The following is a 20,577-nucleotide window of genomic DNA, read 5'->3' as shown; positions in this document are numbered from 1 at the left end:
CATGGAAGGGGGTAAGATTGGTCTGTGATCTTTCATTTTCAAAAGACTATAGTCTGATGTGTGTATGTGGCCTAACAGGCGCCACAGGGCCTCCAACCACCCCAACACCTTCATCTCTAGTCATCTGTCTTGCAGTCACTGCCATGTATCTCCTTTCCTAATTTCTCTCTGCTCCAAACACAATGGGCTCTATTCACAATGGGCAGTTCAGTAAAATCATTTTGGTCGGTAAAACACCTAATTCGGTATTGTACACTTTTTTTTCCAAAATCACTAAAGTTTTCCCGCATGAGGCAGAAGTTTGGTAATTTACCAAACAAACATGCCTCAATTCACCAAGCCCTGCTCAGTAAGTGTCACTTACCAGCGTGGAGCAGGTCAGCGGGCAGGCAGGGAGCTGTGTGTGTGAGTTGGAGGTTTTCTGTCCAATGCATACTGTCCTCCCTTTAGATGTGCTACAGCCACCAGGGGGAGCTCTTCTGTATGCTGGAATACAGATTTACACATCTAAAGGGATGCAGGAAAGCCCTCAGAATTATCAGCTTCCTCTGCTTTGATACACTAAAAGGCCTGGTGCACACCAAAAACCGCTGGCAGATCCGCAAAATGCTAGCAGATTTTGAAACGCTTTTTCTTATTTTTCTGTAGCGTTTCAGCTAGCGTTTTGCGATTTTGTGAAGTGTTTTTGGTGTAGTAGATTTCATGTATTGTTACAGTAAAGCTGTTACTGAACAGCTACTGTAACAAAAAACGCCTGGCAAACCGCTCTGAAGTGCCGTTTTTCAGAGCGGTTTGCGTTTTTCCTATACTTTACAATGAGGCAGAAACGCCTCCGCAATCCAAAATCTGCAGCAGCCCGGGAGTATGCGTTTCTGCAAAGCGCCTCGCGCTCTGGTGTGCACCAGCCCATTGAAATACATTACCCTAGCGGATCCGCACCCGCAAGCGGATCGCAAACCGCAGCCGAACCGCTCTGGTGTGCACTAGGCCAAAGACCCACCCGAAACCCCTTTGCATGGAAACACAGTGAGAAGCAGACTGTGTGGCTCTCCCTATTGGCTGCCTGTCAAATCTACAGCACAGAGACAGCATGGGAGAGCCAGTTATCAACTGTTGTGGGCTGGAGAAAAATACCGAACACTTTTGCCCAGTAAATTAAATGCGGAAATCTTTGTGAATAGACATTTCCTGAGGTAATTACCGCACAAGTTGGTAATTTACCAATTACCACACTAATCGGGAACTCTGATTTTCTGTGGGGTGATAGGTTTAATGAATTGTAATTTGGGAAGGTGATCGGTAAAATCAGCTGTTTTGAGCATTACAGAATGCGGTAATGCTTTGTGAATAGAGCCCATTAGGGGAATGATAGCTGAGTGAGTTGTGCACCCCCTCCTACACTGCGCCCTGAGGCTGGAGCCTCTCTCGCCTCTGCCCTGCACCCCCTCCTACACTGCGCCCTGAGGCTGGAGACTCTCTCGCCTCTGCCCTGCACCCCCTCCTACACTGCGCCCTGAGGCTGGAGACTCTCTCGCCTCTGCCCTGCACCCCCTCCTACACTGCGCCCTGAGGCTGGAGACTCTCTCGCCTCTGCCCTGCAAACAGTGCAATTGAGTTTTTCTCCTGAGTTTTCTCCTAGGTGATATTTTCTAAATTGTTAATAAAATGCCTTTTAAACCACCAGCAAGCAAAAAAATACTAAAAGCTGAAATTAAAGCTGCTAAAAAAAATTAAGAGTTTCACTTACCTGGGGCCTCTGCCAGCCCCCTGCAGGCGACCTGTGCCCGCACCGTCACATACCGATCCTCCGTTCCCCCGCCTCGGCTCACTTTTTTTCTCATAGTGGAAGCTGACCTCTAAATTGACCTCCACTGCGCCCTGGCCACGCGTATCCAAGTAAGCATTCCTGTAGCCAGGAGCGCCCTGCACAGGCGCAGTACGAGTAAATCTCTACTGTACACATCCAGCTACGGGAGCGTGAATGAGGATGCGCAGGGCCAGGGCCATGCAGGGCACTCGAAAAGCGCAAAGTGAAAGTGAGCCTCGGCAGGGGACCGGAGCATTGGTGAGTGGCTGCGAGGGCACAGGTCGGCTGCAGGGGGCTGGCAGAAGCCCCAGGTAAGTGAAACTCTTATTTTTTTAACAGCTTTCAGTTCCGCTTTAAAATTGATAGTACTTTTCCTTCTATATTTTTTTTATAATTTCTCAATTGCAAAGTGCTGAAAAGTTACTTTAAAGTGTACCTGAGACAAATTTAAAAAAAAAACTTTTATACATACCTGGGGCTTCCTCCAGCCCCCTTCAAGCTGCTTGCCATCCTTCTTCACTTCCTAGATCCTCCGCAATTCAGTTTGGTAATCCCATCAGTTGGCACGCACTGCGCATGCGCGCATAACACTCCCAGCCGGGGGAGCGTGCGCAGCCAGATTGTGCCTGCACTGACTGACAAGATTACCGGACTGACTTACAGAGGATCCAAGAGGCAGGGGAGGATGGCGAGGGACCAAGAAACATCACAGGGGCTGGAGGAAGCCCCAGGTATGAATATTTTTTTTATTCTTTATTTGGACCATTTCAGGTACACTTTAAGGCTTCTTGCACACAGGGACGTTACAGGTGCACGTTAGTGCAGCCTGTAACGCTCCCCCAACGCACAGCAATGTAACACAAGTGGGCTGTTCACACTGCCCACGTTGTGTTACATTGTATCGCAGCAAAGTGCTGCATGCTGTGCGTTATGCGCGGCTAAGCCGCGTTAGACTGTTTGCACATGCTCAGTCATGTTAGGGAGGAGGGGAGAGCGGCCGGGCACATGACTTATTAATATTCACTGCACTCAGTGACGTGCAGTGTTTACATCCTGGAGCGGCCGCTCTGTGCGGCGATTGGCCGGGCGGGACCATGTGATGCCGCATGCGTCCAAGAGTGCGAATCACGGACGCCAGAGTGAGCTTCACCACGTGGCTCACTCTGACGTCCACATCAGAGAGCACCAGGCATTGCGTTAGGGGCACGTTATGTGCCCTATAACATCCCCTAAACGCAACGTCCTGGTGTGTAACTAGCCTAAATAGAAATGAAAAATTATCTCCTAGGAGAAAACTGAGGAGAACAAGTGAATTGCATATGGGCCATGGTGTCTGGAGAAAAAAAACCCACACATGAAAACAAGTGGAGATGCATTTTTGATGAGGGTTTGGCTTAGTGGAGTGAGAATGTCCAGGGATGGGCTGTTATCTCTTATCTAGGAGCCCTCCAGCAGGTTTCTGAGAACAACCTTTCAGTAAAGTGAATCAACTGAACTGAGCACCACTAATTACAGCAACAGCAAGCGTTACCATATTACACACAATATTATTTAAAGTGAACCTAATACTAGGTACACACCATACAATTTTCTGTTTGATCGATTTTCTTATCTTTTCTTATTGATTTCCATTCACTTCTATGAGAAAGCGACCAGAAAAACGATCAAAAACTGCCTAACGACCGCGTCACGCCGATGGGTGTGAACGCGGCAGCAGCCCCAGGACCGCCTAACGCCAATTAGTGTCAGGTCCTGGGGCCAGCTACTGCAGGAGATCGCGCGCATCTCCTGCTTGGGGACGGAGCTTCCGCCCCGCCTTCAGTCTCCGAGCGGCGGTACTGTAAGACGGCGAAGCCTATGACAGCCGATCGCGTCATTGGCTGGCTGGGGGGAGGGAGGGAGCAGAGGAAAAATAAATAAATAAATAGAAAATTTTATTAAAAAAACAAAATAAAAATATTTATATAAACAAAAATAAACACAGGGGGGGTCCGATCAGACCCCACCAACTGAGAGCTCTGTTGGTGGGGAGAAAAGGGGGAGGTCACTTGTGTGCTGTGCTGTGCGGCCCTGCAGCTTGGCCTTAAAGCTGCAGTGGCCCTTTAGGGAGGTCTAACACTGCGGTCCTCAAGTGGTTAACTTACTTGGGGGCTTCTACTGCACCCTGCAGATGTTCTGTGCCCGCGCCGGGACAAATTGATCCTCCCACCGTGGCCCAGTTTTGTTTTAGGCAACTGAGCCTGCGCAGCCCTGACCACGTGCACTGCCAGTAGCATCCTGCACATGCACAGTACAAGAACATCTTGTACTGTGCAGGACAGCGACGAGAGCGTAATCGCGGTGACACACTGGCGCAGTGGCCACCAACAGGCTCAGTTGCCAAAAATGAAACTGAGAGACCGGAAGATCACAGAGTACCGGTGCAGGCACAGGACGTTTGCAGGGCACGGCAGAAGACCCAGGTAAGTAAAACTTTTTGGGGTACTTACGTATTATCCCGTCTGGAAAGTTTGGCAGCTTTTTGTTAAAGTTCTGTTTAATCCCCTAACCAGATCTAACCATTTTTGGAAAGCTGAAAGTCTCGGCGTTCCTTTGCACTGGGTTTCGAGTCAATGCGATGCCCCATTCCCAAGTTAGGGGGTGGTGAGGGGGACGGGTGTACCCTGCACTTTCCTGCAGAGAGCACAGTGGAATTGAGTCTCCTGCCCATGCCAGTAAGACAGAGAGGAGACGAGGGTGCATAGCTGTGCTGCTCCTTCATCTGTAATGAGAGGCCCAGGGCACTTGACATAAGTTTTGGAGACACAGATTTATGCTGCGAAGGAAGAAAACGACCTACCGGGTGTGCTGCTTATCATCATGTTGGGTTAATCCTGTACTTCTGTAATTGCACTTTCTGCAGCCAAATTCAGGGGACACCCCTCCTATAACTTGGGAACTGAGCATCATACCGACTCGGGACCCGGTGCAACAGAAAGCCGGGACTTTCAGCTTTCCAAAAATGGTCAAATCATCCTGGGGGAGCTGCCAAACTTTCCAGACTGGATAACACGCAAGTACCCTTTTTTTCCAGTTCAGTTTGGGTTCACCTTAATTTCTGAGTACAATAAAGGTCCCCATTTTACACATAGCCAGTATTAAACTACACACACTCTAGTTACAGGAATAGTTCCCCCCAATCCCCACATTACATGTGACATGACATATCCTCCTATCCCGATGTAATGACAGATAATGCAACCCTGCACGTTGTGCAACCCCACATGCGGAGTAGGAGCCAGTTTCCCGTTTAATTGTGCTGCCGCACTAAACACACCAAATATCGCCGCTTCTGCACCACGTACGCTCATGAAATTTTCAGGGTAAGGACTATGGAGGGGTCCCCACCGAATGCCCTCTGTGCCAAACTGCAGCCCCCCGAACTACGCTTGTTCCCGAGACAGGTCACTGTAATCTATCTCTGGAACCAGCGGGGCTCGGGGGCTGTATGTTGGCACAGAGGTAGATTGAGGGGTCCCCTCCCTACCCTGACAATTTCGGTAGTGTAAGTGGTGCGGAAGAGGAGATATTTGGGGAAAATAACATTTAAAGGAATACTATCGATTCACATTTTTTTCAATTGACACAGGAATTATTTGGGAAGTGCTGCTAAGTACTGGTGTATACATTTTAGTAGCAACTTCATTGTTTACTGTTAGCAAAATACTTTACTGACTCCAAAACTGATGGCTGACTGAGCCATGAGGAGAGGGGAAATTCCCCTCACACTTGATCAGTTAACTCTATGTGTAGCTCTGTGTGTGAAAGAGAGAGAGAGCTCCCAACAGCTGCAGATCCTGTGTCCTGTGTTTCTGACTGACTGTCTGAAGAGAGGAGGAAATGTAACTAATTGTCACAGCTTTTAATACTGTTTTTGCTTTTAGAGTTTGATATTTTTGATATTTGCTTTCTGTAGTCTGATATGCAACTCTGGCTGTGTATTGAAGCAGACACCCCTTCTCAGCGGCGGCTCCAGCTTCAGAATTTTTTGGGGGGCTCAAAAGGGGCGTCGGCGACAGGAGTGGGCGTGGTCATGAAATCATGTGGGCGGGGCTAACTGTAATGTAGTTGTACCAGCTAATGTAGTTACATAAAAAAGAAATGAAGCAAATGCACGTAATGACAGACAGCCTTTCAATAATAAATGCACGTAATGAGAGACAGCCTTTCAATAGTAAATGCATGTAATGAGAGACAGTGTTTCACCAGTAAATGCACATAATGAGAGACAGCGTTTCTCCACTAAATGCACATAAGAGACAGCCTTTCACCAGTAAATGCACATCATGAGAGACAGCGTTTCCCAACTAAATGCACATAAGAGACAGCCTTTCACCAGTAAATGCATGTAATGAGAGACAGCCTTTCACCAGTAAATGCATGTAATGAGAGACAGCGTTTCCCCACTAAATGCACATAAGAGACAGCCTTTCACCAGTAAATGCATGTAATGAGAGACAGCCTTTCTCCAGTAAATGCACATAAGAGACAGCTTTTCACCAGTAAATGCACGTAATGAGAGACAGCGTTTCACCACTAAATTCACATAAGAGACAGCCTTTAACCAGTAAATGCACGTAATGAGAGACAGTCTTTCACCACTAAATGCACATAAGAGACAGGCTTTCACCAGTAAATGCACGTAATGAGAGACAGTGTTTCACCAGTTAATGCACATAATGACAGACAGCGTTTCCGCAGTAAAAGCATGTAATGAGAGACAGCCTTTCACCAGTAAATGCATGTAATGAGAGATAGCGTTTCACCACTAAATGCACATAAGAGACAGCCTTTAACCAGTAAATGCACATAATGAGAGACAGCCTTTCACCACTAAATGCACATAAGAGACAGCCTTTCACCAGTAAATGCACATAAGAGACAGCCTTTCACCAGTAAATGCATGTAATGAGAGACAGCGTTTCACCACAAAATGCATGTAATGAGAGACAGTGTTTCACCAGTTAATGCACATAATGACAGACATCCTTTCACCAGTAAATGCATGTAATGATATAGATGTCCCCAGTATATGTAGCCAGGGGTATGTGTGCCCAGTATATGTAGCCAGGGGTATATGTCCCAGTATACGTAGCCAGGGGTATATGTGCCCAGTATATGTAGTCAGGGGTATATGTGCCCAGTATATGTAGCCAGGGGTATATGTCCAAGTATATGTAGGCAGGGGTATATGTGCCCAGTATATGTAGCCAGGTGTATAGTTGTCCCCAGGGGTATATGTCCCAGTATATGGAGGCAGGGGTCCCCAGTATAGGTAGGTAGGACTTACCATGTATAACCAGGTGTATAGGTGTCCCCAGGAGGGGTGGAAGCGGAGAGAAGAGGAAGCCGTGTGGACAGCGGCGGAGAAGGGGGCCGTCTCTCCCCTTCCCTCACCTTGGGGCTCCCACTCTCTGCCTCGCTCCCCCTCAGATATAAGCGGCTGGCATCAGACTCACTCTCTTCCCAGCACGGGAGAGATCGATCTGTGCGCCGCTACTCTGGTCTAGACTAGACCAAAGCGGCGCACAGATCAGCCGCGCTGGGAAGAGAGTGAGTCTGACGCCAGCCACTGATATCTGAGGGGGGAGAGTGGGAGCCCCAAGGTAAGGGAAGGGGGGGGAGACGGCCCCCTTCTCCGCCGTTGTCCACACGGCTTCCTCTTCTCTCCGGTTCCACCCCTCCTGCTGCTTGGCAACCCTGCGGAGGGGGGGGGGGGGGCTTTTGCAGGGTAAGCCCCAGTGTAGCGCCGCCACTGCCCCTTCTGCAAAATGAATTTGTCCCAATATAGCTAAATCCTACCCTCCATAAATTACAGCTTTTGCCTCTGATATTTAACATGAAAAGTAGGAAAATGTTTACACAGCTACTTAGACATTATTTGCACACTGTCATTTTAGAAAACTTGGGTATCGATAGTATTCCTTTAAGTTCCCACTGAGCATGCGTGATACTCAGTGAGGAAGGCTGTTTCCGGGTTGTACTATCTGTCATTACACCGGCAGAAGGGTTATTTACTCTCCGCTCCCTCCCTGTCACTCCGCTGAGTCCGCTGTCCTCGCTCTCCCTCAGATCAGCTCGCGGCTTCCCTCCCTGGGATCCGCCCATCTGGCCGGCGACCATTGGCCGATATTCTTATCACGCAGCTCATCACGCCTATCACCGCGCTGTGGAGTTGGCGCGGTTCTTAGGGCAGTGACGAGCCAGTCAAGCCACTGAGGCTCGTGATTGGTCGGCCTGTTTGTCAGCGCGGGCTGTGATTGGCTGCGGGATTGTGGCGCCAAATACGAGGCGGGCAGGGCGGCGGACATGGCTGCTGGATCGGGTTAAGAGGGGAGTGCAGGAGGCGAGCTGGAGAACGCTAGCAGCTTGCGTCAGGGTCCGGAGGGGGCGCGCAGCAGGTGGGTGTGCGGAGACTGCCGCTGTGCTGGATCTGGGGGGTCACCCGCCCGCCTGTCTCTGCTGCTCTCTAACGTGTGATTCTTTGTTTCAGCTCTGAGATTCCCGACCACTCGACTTTCTGTGCAGTGATGCCTAGCTCGCCCCCCTCTCCAGCCCGGACCACCAGCCGCCACCCGGGCCCACCCGCCGTCAAGGCGCTATTCTCCCGCGGGGCCTTGTCCCCGGTCACCAGCCTGGCGCACAACATGGACCAGCTGGTCGTCCTCGGCAGGTGAGGATCCCACCATGCTGTGTGTCTGTATGCGGTGCTGGTAACGCTCTGCTCTGTATGGGGAGGATTGTGAAGATATGTACACACATTAGATAAAAGATGGCTGAGAATGGTCGTCCATCTAGTGTGTGTGTGTGTGTGTACAGCATAGGCCTGATGTTGATAATGGATCCTTTAAGCCCCATCTACACGACACGATTCTTTGTATGATTTGATTACGATTCTATTTATGATATGATTAAAACTGACATGTCTGATCGGGATTCAATCTGATTTGCCATTGTTTTGCAATGGCAAATCGAATTGACTCCTGATCGGCCATGTTGGATTTAATCGGATCGTACATAGACTATCAATTGAATTGTATCATGTAGCTTTGGCTTTAGGGCTGGTTCACATGGATGGTTGCACCTTGTTTACTGCTGGGCACTATTGACTTTGCACATGCTCAGTAGCATGTGTATGCTATTTTGATGGATATGCTGAAATGTTGGTTGGTACAACTGTACTGTCGTTTGTGTAAATGCTGTGTTTTTGTCCCTAATCTTCCCATTGATAGGTTGCTTACAGCAGTGCCTCTGTATCCGCTTGGAATGGACCCATTGGTTGAACGGTACTTATCCGTTAGCCGGGCGCATCCTCTAGGTGGCGACAAAACTCCACCAGAGTTACATCTTTCCCTACTATCCATGTCGGCCTGGAGGGGGAATAGTAATTAGCGCCACCTGCCGGATGCGCCCGGCTAACGGATAAGTACCGGTTGAACATTGGATCTGTTCACTTACAGAACCTTAACTGAAAATTTAAGTAAAAATAAACATATACAGGTCATACTTGCCTCCTGTGTCTACTCATCTTTCTCTTCTCCTGTGGTCCATTTGGCCACTGATCAATGGCATTCTCTGTCCTCCATTTTGAAAATGGCCATTACCCCATAACAGCTTCCTGGTCAGCACACTGTTAAACTGTAATATCGCCTACTTGAGCCGTAGGGAAACATGGATATTACCTTGCACATTCTGTTGTAATTGACAGCAGCTGATATAACTGTCAGCAACTGGTCTATTTCAGTTTTGACAAAATATTGTCAACTGGAAGGGATCGCTGTAAGAAGAAAATGGTGAGCTTCTGAGAGGAACTGAAAGTGAGGTTAGTATGTAATAGTCATTTGCAGCTCACTGTTAACTACTTAAAGACTGCCTCACGCCAATGGGCGTGACCGCGGCAGCCCCAGGACCGCCTAATGTCAATTGGTGTCAAGTCCTGGGGCTGCAGTTTCCCAGGGAATGGCCGTGTGCATGTGTGGTCGTTCCCTGCTGCTTCATGGAAAGGAGTTCTGTGAATATCCTGCTAGCTGCGATGAGGTGCTTGTAAATGTAAGGGGAAAGAAATCCCTCTTTTTTCACAAGCGTACAGCGCTGCAGTCTCCAGCAGCGCTGTACCAGATCGGTGATCTCTGGCCGGGGAGTGCTGTCCTCTCATAGGCTGATGCCTATGAGAGGCGGAACAGAACGGATCGCCGTCCTGTTCCAAATCAGATGCCGGAGGGAAGAGGGAGGGAGAGAGCCTCTAGAGGCTAAAGAGAAAAAAATACAAACTGCTGCAGCGATCGGACCCCTTCGACGGCATGTCCCCTTAGGGACAAAAGTGAGTCTGATCGTTGGGCTCCTAAGCTGGGCTGTGCAGGAGTTTGAAAAGCCTGCACTGCATAAATCGGCCTGGTCTTTAGGGGGGTTAGCACTGTGGGCGTGAAGTGGTTAAACTGTAATATCGCCCTCTTGCACCATAGGGAAACCTGGATATTACCTTGCACATTCAGTTGTAACTGACAGCTGCTGATATATAACTGACAGCAACTGGTCTATTTCAGTTCTGACAAAATATTGTTAGAACTGGAAGGGATCACTGTAAGAAGAAAATGGTGAGGTTAGTATGTAATATTCATTTGCAGCTATATCATGTGTTTTGAATCATTTACTTGCATCAGGTTCCACTAAGCTGTCTGAGGTTTGTTTTGTATAGGCCCATGTGAACTGGGCATACACGTATCGACTACCGCCGCTCGTCCGCGTGGAACGATCCCCGTCCTTGCCGGCGCTTCCTTATCGGCCGCTCGATTCCCTGCCATTGTCCGCCGGCGGGGATATTCAGCAGCATCATCGGACCTGCTGAATATTATCAGCTGCTCGATACATGGTATAGAAACGTACCGTGTATCCCCAGCATAAGGCCTAGTACACACCATGCAATTTTCACTTCCCAGCCCATCTCTGAATGGGGAAACCAAATGGCTTGGGCAAAAATATACAGCCTATCCATTGCTACAACCGATTTGAAGCACAAACTATAGCTTTCTTGATTGGGAGCACATTGGATATGCTGGAAAACATCGCTGTCCTTTTTCATTTTTGATATCTAATCAGAAAAATGAGTTTAAATTGCATACTTGTGTATATATCTGAATATCAGATCTAAATATCGATCATTTGTTCAAATTAGAATCTGAGGTGACAATTGCACGATTGCCTGTAGGGCAGGGGTGTCTCGTAAGGAGGCAAAATCTCCCCTGCTGCCTGGATCGTGTGCAATTTGTCCCCAAAAATCCTTCTGTTGGCGCAGTGTGCACTTTTTGCTCCCATGTTGCCCGGAGCATCCTACACAGTAGTATTGTACAAGTGTGGAATGTTCACGCGGACTGGAGCGACTACAACGCATGTGCCTATTTCCCATACCAGAGTACTTCCGGGGACAAGTTGCAGGCGAATCAGGTGGAGGATGACAGCGAGGGAGCGATCAGGCTGGAGGAAGCCCCAGGGATGTTTACTTTAAAAAAACAAACCCAAAAAAAACACCCCAGTCTTGGGTTCACTTTGTCCACAAACACTGGTGTGCTCTTCTGGATGGAATTGTCTGTCCTTCTACTGCTTACAATGATGCACGTTTGAAAGGCCATGTAAAAAGGCAAGGACGGCTGCAATTGGGCCATGGGCCTTTTACACCTGTGCCCTAGGGGGGTACTTGCCTTTGGAGGGGGAATACTCTGGATCTTAATGATTTCCCCAGTCGGCTCTTTCCCACGCTGGCTCACCCACAGCGACATTTAACAATATTTACTTTTGGCGATGGGTGCAGGTGAACTAGCGGATTCCTGCTTGGGATCTGGAAATGGCAAAGCCCGATTGGGTCTGCTCTACTGAGCAGATGCATTGTTATAAAAACATAGTTGCTTAGCGTGGAGCCTCTAAATTGTCCTCCTCAATACTATTGCTGCTCATGGAACCTCTGCACATATACATCTTGTCAAATATATTCCTCTTGCTGTGCTCCCCACCATGTATGAACATGACTGTACTGCGCCAGAAAGTACAGCCGTGCCTGCGCAGTAAGACGCTTTGCTTGCAAGGGTGCAGTATGGCTGCACTTGTGCCAAAAGGGTGAGCACAGCAATGAACCAAGAGGGTCTTAGCCAGCAATTGTGGGTCAAGGAGTCCATGTAAAGTCTCTGGACCATCCTGAGGCTTCAGTTTTTATTTTTTTAAAGGGTCACTTGATCCACCTGGGGCTTCTACCAGCCCCCTGCAGCTGTCCGGTGCCCATGTAGACTCCAATGCTCCTGGCCCCGCTATAGAATGCTATAGCAGCATAGAGGGCGCTATTGCGACCAGGAACGTGAAGAATCACTCGCGTTCCCGGCCTTTTGGCTCCTGTTGCCAAAACTGGACTTGGCTGCCGGCGGGGCCAGGAGCGAGTCTACGTGGGCACTGGACAGCTGCAGGGGGCTGGTAGAAGCCCTAGGTGTGTGTGTGTGTGTGTGTATATATATATATATATATATATATATATATATATATATATATATATATATATATATATCTCACCTCCAATTTGCTTTAAGCTAGTTGTCTTTTCTCCTTCCTGTAGTCTTTGTGAAACACCAAAACGAAGCCTCTCTGACCGCCTCTCCATGCCGAGGACAGATTCTACTGAATCCATGGATGCCGGTAAGTGACTTTTTTTTCTGCTCATGCTGTCTTGGGCAGCAGTGTTAAGTTTAGACATTTCATATATATTTTCTTTCCCCCCCCCCCTTTCCCTAGGACTGGGTCTTGATTCCCCCATCCTGAGCCTGACAGACCTAGAAGAAACGTGAGTATTGGACAAAATTGTCTTCCACTAGATCACATGTTATGGGATTATTGAGGCAGGGGTCACACTTGGGGAATTGGCATGTGGTTTTACTGCATTCAGAATCCATACACCAGATGTGACAGCCCATGTTAGTCAATGGCTGCGTCACATTTAAAGGAATACTGTAAGGGGTCGGAGAATGAGTTTAGCTTACCCGGGGCTTCTAATGGTCCCCCGCAGACATCCTGTGCCCGTGCAGCCACTTGTCGATGCTCCGGTTCACTTCTGGAATTTCAGACTTTAAAGTCGGAAAACCACTAGGTGCATTGCGTTGTCCTTGCTCCTGCTGATGTCACCAGGAGTGTACGGCGCAGGCACAGACTATACTGGGCTCTAAGTGCAGCTTCCCTCCAGATCGGGGCCATGAAGTTGATATGAAAGCATGTCCATAGCTCCAGCTTACTGCGTGTGATGGGTCAGCTATTGCACGGCCATAATGGAGGTAGAGCTGTGCGGCCCCAATGTGATTATCGACAATGCATGGTTTCTAATCTGGGGAAGGGGGGGGGGACATTAGAATAGAGGGAAGCCTCAATAGGAACCTAAGGCCACATACACACATCAGACCATAGTCTTCTGAAAATGAAAGATCACAGACCAATTTTACCCCCTTCCATGTAGTATGAGCTGTATCAGTCTTTTCTATGGAGCTGAACTCCCCATCAGAATAAAATCTTTGCAAGGTGCTGCACACACAGATGCTGTACAGACACAAAAGATCAGTATCTGCAAAAGATCTGTTCCTGCCAAAGATCCGTTCCTGCAAATTGCCTTCAGTCTGAGATCTGCAGATCACCAACAGCATCTTTGTGTGCAGCATCTTGCAACGATTTCTGTCGTCTGGGGAGTTCAGCTCCATAGAATAGACTGTGTAGATATGGCTCTCATACTACATGGAAGGGGGTAAAATTGGTCTGATCTTTCATTTTCCAAAGACTATGGTCTGATGTGTGTATGAGCCTTAAGGCTTCCCTCTCAGTAAGAATTGGTGTGGTTCGCATTCTTAAAACATAAGGCATTTCCCTATTGTCCAGCGCTGCGTAATATGTTGGCGCTTTATAAATTAAATAAAAAATAATTTGTGATAATTCGGCTTTAAGTGAACATCTGTGGTTATCCACAATGCACTGCAACTGAATTTGCAAATTATCTATGCCCCTGAAGCCAGGCTTGCATCTAGAACTGCTGGAAAGCTATAGGTGTCTGTTGTCTAGAAAGCCTATAGCTTACCAGCAGTTCTGGATGCAAGCCTGGCTTCAGGGGCATAAAGGGATTATTTGCATATTCAGTGGCGGTGCATTGTGGGTAATCACAGATGTTCACTTAAAGAGAACCCGAGGTGGGTTTGAAGAATATTATCTGCATACAGAGGCTGGATCTGCCTATACAGCCCAGCCTCTGTTGCTATCCCAAACCCCCCCTAAGGTCCCCCTGCACTCTGCAATCCCTCATAAATACCAGCCACGCTGCTGACAGCTTGTCAGAGCTGGCTGTATTTATCTCTATAGTGTCAGTCTGCTGCTCGCCCCGCCTCCTGCAGAACTCCAGTCCCCGCCTGCATCCCTTCCCTCCCTGCTGATTGGAGGGACGGGGGCAGGGACTGGAGCTATGCAGGAGGCGGGGGAGCAGCTGAGACTGACACTAGAGATGTAAACACAGCCTCACAGCACGGCTGTGATTTATGAGGGATTGCAGAGTGCAGGGGGACCTTAGGGGGGTTTGGGATAGCGACAGAGCCTGGGCTATATAGGCAGATCCAGCCTCTGTATGCAGATAACAGTCTTTAAACACACCTCGGGTTCTCTTTAATGGGACTTCTCTCCCGGTGCCCTCAGTGCTGCACTGGTTTCCCTGTTTGAATACCTGCTGTGGGAAACTTCAGGAGCGGTCTATGAACCTCAGTGCATTGTGGGAAAAAGCTATTTACAGCTGTTTCCAACTGCCAAAAAAGCAAGCAGCAACTCCTTCCACTGACCTCACCTGCCAACAGTAAAAATATCACCATGTGAGAAATGTCTAAATGTAAATTAGGGAGATGAAGATTTTACAACAGGCAAACACTGACTAAATCATCAATTAAGCACACTTTTTTTTTTTTTTTTTTTTTTTTTTTTTAATTACATTTTCACTGGAGTTCGTCTTAAACTGTGTTCTTGTTTGTGTAGATTTGAGAAGTCCATCTTTGGTTCTGGTCGATGTGTAAAGTAAGTGTCTCTCCTACATTTAAGGTTGTTTCATCTAGGTTGAAGAAATAAAGGCATGCATATCAAAACACTAAAATGCACATGATGCTATAGTTGATGGGACAGATTTCTGACAAAAGCAGTATAGGTCTTACATTCTGATAACTTTAAAAAAAGTTTTGTTTGGGTCCACTTTAATGCAATCAAAATATTTAGTTGCACCACTGACACATACAAAGGTAAACACTCCAAGCCTATGAGCATTTCACTGCATGCTTTTCACCCTTCTCTTTTCATAACTAGGATTGTACAGGTGGCAGCCATTACTTCTGAGCTTAGTAGGGTTTAGATCATGGGTGTTTGTCGTCAGCTACCCTCCCTCACAGGGATGTGTCTATGTGAAATCTCACACAAGCTGAGACCACCTCCCTTGTGACATCATCAGTAGCAGCCTGTGCTTTGTTTTTGTTTATCTCCACCAGTTTGCTGGAAAATCCCGGCAATATGAAAGGAAGGGAGGGGGTTCCTCCAATAAATGTAACGTATTTTAGATTTGGCATCATGCAGCTGAAAAAAGGCTGCTATTTATCATTATAATTTAGTAAATGGGTTTTATTTCTGAAATCTTGTATTTTTAATTTGGGTCCACTTTAAAACGACTGGCTGTAACTCTAACCAGCTTCGGTAGAAAACAAAATGGCTAAAGGTCTTGCTTTATACTGCTTCCTTGTGTGCTCTACTGTAATATTATCCACTTAAAGAGACACTAAAGCGAAAAAATTATATTATGATTTGTATGTGTAGTACAGCTAAGAAATAAAACATTAAGATCAGATACATCAGTGTAATTGTTTCCAGTACAGGAAGAGTTGAGAAACTCCAGTTATCTCTAGGCAAACAAGCCATTAACTCCAAGTCTTAAGGTCCGTACACACGCCGGACTTTAGGCAAAGACGGGTCCGTCGTTGCCTCCCGCTGGGTGGGCGTGCCAGCGACAGTCCGGCGTGTGTACGCTCTGTCGTCAGACTGATACGGCTGTTTCTGAGCGATCCGCCGGGCTGGAGAGGGCTGTTATCTGACTGTTCTTAACTCAACTGTAAGTGAACGGTTTACTTTTTCTCTGCTAGAGAGGTCATTACTTCACAGACTGCTCTGAAAGACTCATTTTGAATGCTGAGTGTTGTGTAATCTGCACATAATATAGAATGATGCAATGTTAGAAAAAAACACTATATACCTGAAAATAAAAGTATGAGAATATTTTCTTTGCTGCTAATCATCTAGTAATTATTCATAGTAAACAACCAATTCACTATCATATTTTTTTTTTCGCTTCAGTGTCTCTTTAAACCAGTGAGGCTGCATAACTTGGCTTCTCTAATTGTGACTTTTTTTTTTTTTTTTTCTAAAAAGTAATGCATTTCTTTCCTCTTTTCAGTGCTAAGCTGGGAAGGAGACTCTCTTTGCCAGTAAGTTTGTTTTTGGGTTTTTTTTTTTTTTTCTTCTAATTAGAAACTGGGAATTTGATTACTAATGCCAACCCTCTTCCTACTTTGATGCTCAGTTTGGACATTAGCTTTTTGCTGTACTAGTTGTCAAAACGAGCACCTGCGTAGCTGAACACATGCACTGAAGCCAATTGGTTAACTTGGCAACACACAAACTAAGAACTTTTAGAAATTAGACTTTGAAGCCGTGGACACACTAGATCACTTTTGGATGAAGTTGCCTTCACCATCCAGATCCCTAAACAAGGGACAAGTGAGCATATTCTGCTGTTACTTACCCAGAAGCCATTGTCATGCTCTCCCCTGTCATCCTTCCTTGGACCTCTATCGACAGTGTCATTCACTGAGACCCTGTGTTCTTAAACAGCTGACTCTACTGCATTGATGAAAGATATTGAAGACTGTACTTGACCTGCTTTTGTTTTCATTGACAGAACAGTGCTTGTTTCCATAACTACCATTACCTGCAACCTCTTAACCACTTCAGGACCAGCACCCTCTGCCCCCTTAAGGACCAGAGGGTGCTGGTACAGTAAACCGCCGCTTCCCGACGAATCTCCTCTAAAATCCACCGGTCACGTCACTCTGTCCCTGCCGCAGGCTGCTCTCTCTGCCGTCGTTATGACGGCAGAGCGCTGTGCGCCGGTCAGGAGCTGCTTTCATTGGCTCCTGTCCGTCATTCCATGTAAGCCAATGGGAACGGCTTACATGAATGACAGGGCCAGGAGCCAATGAAAACTGCTTCTGCCCGGCTCACAGTGCTCTGCCGTCATAGAGGCAGCAGGGCAGCACATTGCGGTGGGGGTGTGCGGTGAATGGAACGTAGTTTACGTCAGGTCAGAACCGCAGTGCCCCTGCCCACCGTAGATTTATACTGCGGCAGTCCGCAGGTAGTTAAAGAACTTATAACTTGGTGAATAAGTTGTTTGTATTTTTTTTCTCCCCTTTTAGCAAAAGTTTCTGGGTCAGAGTCCAGCTTTCAGGAGAAATCTGTCGGATTCCCTTGACTGTGGTGTGTTTCCACTGTCAGATTCTGAGAACAAGGAAAATGTACGTACAATTTTATTGGTCTATATAGTGATTTACTTATCAGTCTTGCTTTGCCTGTTGTATAGATTGTTGGGGTGATCACCCTAGTCTATTATCAGACAAGTATATTACTAAAGATGCTTCTTCCTGGTCAGTTCTAGATACTGATCCTCTTAACATCCCTGATGGTTTATTTCCAGATTTTAGGGGCTAAAAACAAGTGCATGCATTTTTTTTTTTTGTTTTTTTTTTCCCCTCCCATGCTTTTAGATGGTAAAATCAAGAAATCACACCGCAGAGATCTGCGGCAGCCCAGCACTTACTTACCTTCCTGAGATCCAGCGCTGCAGCTCTCCCTAAGGGTGGAGCTGTCTCGTGAGATCGATGGCAATCTCGCCAGGGGGATGCAGAGCCTTGGAGGACATGCAGAGTGGCTGCTGACGTCTGGATCATGGGGAGGGGAGTTAAAATGCCGGCTGCACTCTGCATAGAGCTCCCGGTGGCTACCACGAGTCGCACTCTGTTTACTGCTCATGACATGCCTGTGTCCCCACACCGCTGCTCTATGCTCCCACTGCTGCACTATAGCCCCCCTCCAATATTGGCAACAATGGTTGTTGCTATTCTAGAGGGTAAGTATAGAGGAAAGGATTCCCCCCCCCCCAAAAAAAAAAAATCCTGGCAGTGTGCCTCTCTCTCTCTGTCTCTGTGACCCAGAGGTTGTGAATGTGGGCCCTAGTAGGCCAATGGAGCAGTGGGGATGGTGGCTACCTGATCTGCTCAGCCTCTTGGATCAGGTAGCATATTTAACTTTTATGAGCCCATCTTGGGTGCTCTTTAAGGAATCTTCTATGTAGATGTGCTGGCATGTCTAAGGGCAAGCACTTAGTTATTTGGCTTGTCTATATGATTATATGCAGCCTGTTACTGTTCTTTTCATACCTCCTTAGTATGACTGCTCATTGGAGCAAACTATTTTGCTTCTTTGGGCTTGGGCACCTGGGTTTTTAGGTCTTTAGACTTTTTTTTTTTTTTTTTTTTATTGGAATGTACTGTACATGACTGCATTGTATGTTTTCAGGAGCCCTTCCAGTTCAAGATGCCAGCAAGGCCCAACTTCAGGAGCTCTGGGCGCCTCCGAAGCCAGCCTGATTGTAGTGAAGCTGTACAGAGGCAGACATCTGCTCCGGCCTGTATGGTAAGCCACAGTAACTTACTCCCCATAACATGTCTGCAGCTTCCCAGAAAGCTTTGTCCCTCACTCTGTGGCATCTGTCCTTCTGCACCAGTTCTCGTCTCCTGTGAAGCATGCAGACATCAGGTCATGTGACTTGCCACTAGTAAGGAGGTCTTCCAGCAATTCTTCCACAACAGAGAGCAGTGATGATGGCTTCCTGGATATGCTGGATGGAGATGATCTGGAGGTATGTCTGAAGCTTTTGTCACTGTCTTATTTGTGCCTTTCCCTCATGGGCCCATTCACACTTGTGCGCTTTACAAGTAATTTCAGCATCGCTGAAAATCACTAGTGTGTTGAAAAACCCTTGTACCATGAAAAGTATATGGAAGTGTTTTAAGCTAACGATTTGCTCAAACGCGTTGCCTACAGAGTTTTCTGAGCGATTAGTGTTTCAATGTTAAGTATAGGAGCGCTGGTAAATCGCTCTGGAAGTGCTGGCCTGTTCACAATCAAGTTTCCAGCTTTTGTTTTTGTCTTTTTCCTGTTTAGGGAAGACACAGCTTAGTGAACTAGAAATCACTAATTGCTAAAGAAAACACTTTCTGTAAAGTGGAAAACTCCAGAAAATCGACTGCTTTTAGCAATTTCTAGTGAGAATGAGCCCTAAAAAGTGACCTGGGTTTTTTTTTTTTTTTGGGGGGGGGGGGGGGGGAGGGGGTTTAGAAATAAAGGCCTAGTATTTGGTGGTTTTCCACAACTGTCCTGCCAATACATTGAATTAAAGAACAGTGTCTTGGAATTCTCTAAAAAAAAAATACATAGATCTATCCGGATGATAATTGTAATACGCTGGCGCGTCCTAACATCACGTGGGACATCGGTGTGAAAGGTGAGTTTCAAACACCCGGTGTCTGCTCGCATCTCTACGGGAGGTGGGTTGGGATATAAGGAATGCTGCCCAGGCCTGGTCTAATCCCTGTCAGTCCTGTCATATTCTATGGTTAATTTAGGGTAAGTGAGTTGACTTATGTTTTGGGATGTGGGAGGAAACCCACATAGATACAGGGAGAACATGCAAACTCTAGGCAGATAGTGCCCACATTTTGTACCTCCTGTGCTGTTGTAGAAGGTAACTGTGTTCTATGCTCCCTAGGACGAGCCTGAAATGTCACTTGGTGTTGCCAGTCTCTTGACTGCTCCACTGGTAACCAGGACTGCTTTGGTGAGTACCTTGCCCCAAATTCTTTTTTTTTTTTTTTTTTTTTTTTTTTTTTCTTTGCAGATTTTGGATGGAGGTGATGTACTGACACCTTGTTGCTCTTTCAGTTTTGTGAAGCCACTTCTCCCACTAAGCGGTTCACTGCTGTCCGGCTCGCAGTGAAGAGGACCGATCATGACCTTGAAGACCAGCCAGAGAAAATCAAGAGGCGGCGCAGTATGGTGGAGATGACTGATAACTGTGGCACTGATAGGGTGAGTATCTTTGCTATTGTAATATGTTGGCGCTTTATAAATACAATAGTTACAAGGAGACCAATTCTTCTCCTACCTGAAACGCTGACCCACTCTTCATCTGTTCAGGACACAAATCTGATGCGCTCCAAATCCTTCTCCAAGGAAATCATAGAAACTATATTTGACAACGACCAAAGAGACCTTATCGGAGACTTTACAAAGGTAAACAGAAGATGTATTTGCTGCTGGATTGTGGCGCAGTCACCATATTTCATCGAGGTATATCAGTCACAAGCATTAGAACTGACAAACTTTTCTCTATCCGCCAACGTCTTCCGCTATGAGTTCGGTTGTCAATCATATCAATCACTACACCCTGCCATGTTGGTCATTAATCTTCAACCTAGATGACCAAACCTCATAGGTTTCCCTTTTTACTCTTTGTGGTAGTCTTGTAGTTCAAAAGGGTTTTCACGCCTAGCAGGTCTCCTGGCTTCAAAATACTCTTATCTAAT

At 47.0% G+C, this 20,577-nt stretch overlaps 1 protein-coding gene across 2 annotated transcripts in view; it reads left to right on the top strand.

Moving 5' to 3' along the window:
- The first annotated feature begins 1,123 nt into the window (after positions 1–1,123).
- CDC25A (cell division cycle 25A) overlaps positions 1,124–20,577 on the top strand; it is a 30,766-nt gene continuing 11,312 nt past the window's right edge. The window contains exons 1-12 of one of the 2 annotated variants that reach the window (XM_068235312.1): positions 1,124–1,193; positions 8,340–8,519; positions 12,441–12,520; positions 12,617–12,665; positions 14,873–14,911; positions 16,329–16,359; positions 17,350–17,448; positions 18,509–18,625; positions 18,717–18,851; positions 19,761–19,829; positions 19,934–20,080; positions 20,189–20,284. In XM_068235312.1, the coding sequence (XP_068091413.1) occupies positions 8,377–8,519; positions 12,441–12,520; positions 12,617–12,665; positions 14,873–14,911; positions 16,329–16,359; positions 17,350–17,448; positions 18,509–18,625; positions 18,717–18,851; positions 19,761–19,829; positions 19,934–20,080; positions 20,189–20,284 (1,005 nt within the window). In that variant the 5' untranslated portion in view covers positions 1,124–1,193; positions 8,340–8,376. Of the gene's footprint in view, positions 1,194–8,045; positions 8,248–8,339; positions 8,520–12,440; positions 12,521–12,616; positions 12,666–14,872; positions 14,912–16,328; positions 16,360–17,349; positions 17,449–18,508; positions 18,626–18,716; positions 18,852–19,760; positions 19,830–19,933; positions 20,081–20,188; positions 20,285–20,577 lie in introns of those variants that run through there. The other variant, XM_068235311.1, reaches the window with a different exon arrangement.

The sequence above is a fragment of the Hyperolius riggenbachi genome, chromosome 5 (genome assembly GCF_040937935.1).
Source record: "Hyperolius riggenbachi isolate aHypRig1 chromosome 5, aHypRig1.pri, whole genome shotgun sequence".
NCBI classification, from domain to species: Eukaryota; Metazoa; Chordata; class Amphibia; order Anura; family Hyperoliidae; genus Hyperolius; species Hyperolius riggenbachi.
The sequence above is the reverse complement of the archived record's forward strand: the minus strand, read 5'-3'. Positions and strand labels throughout refer to the sequence as shown.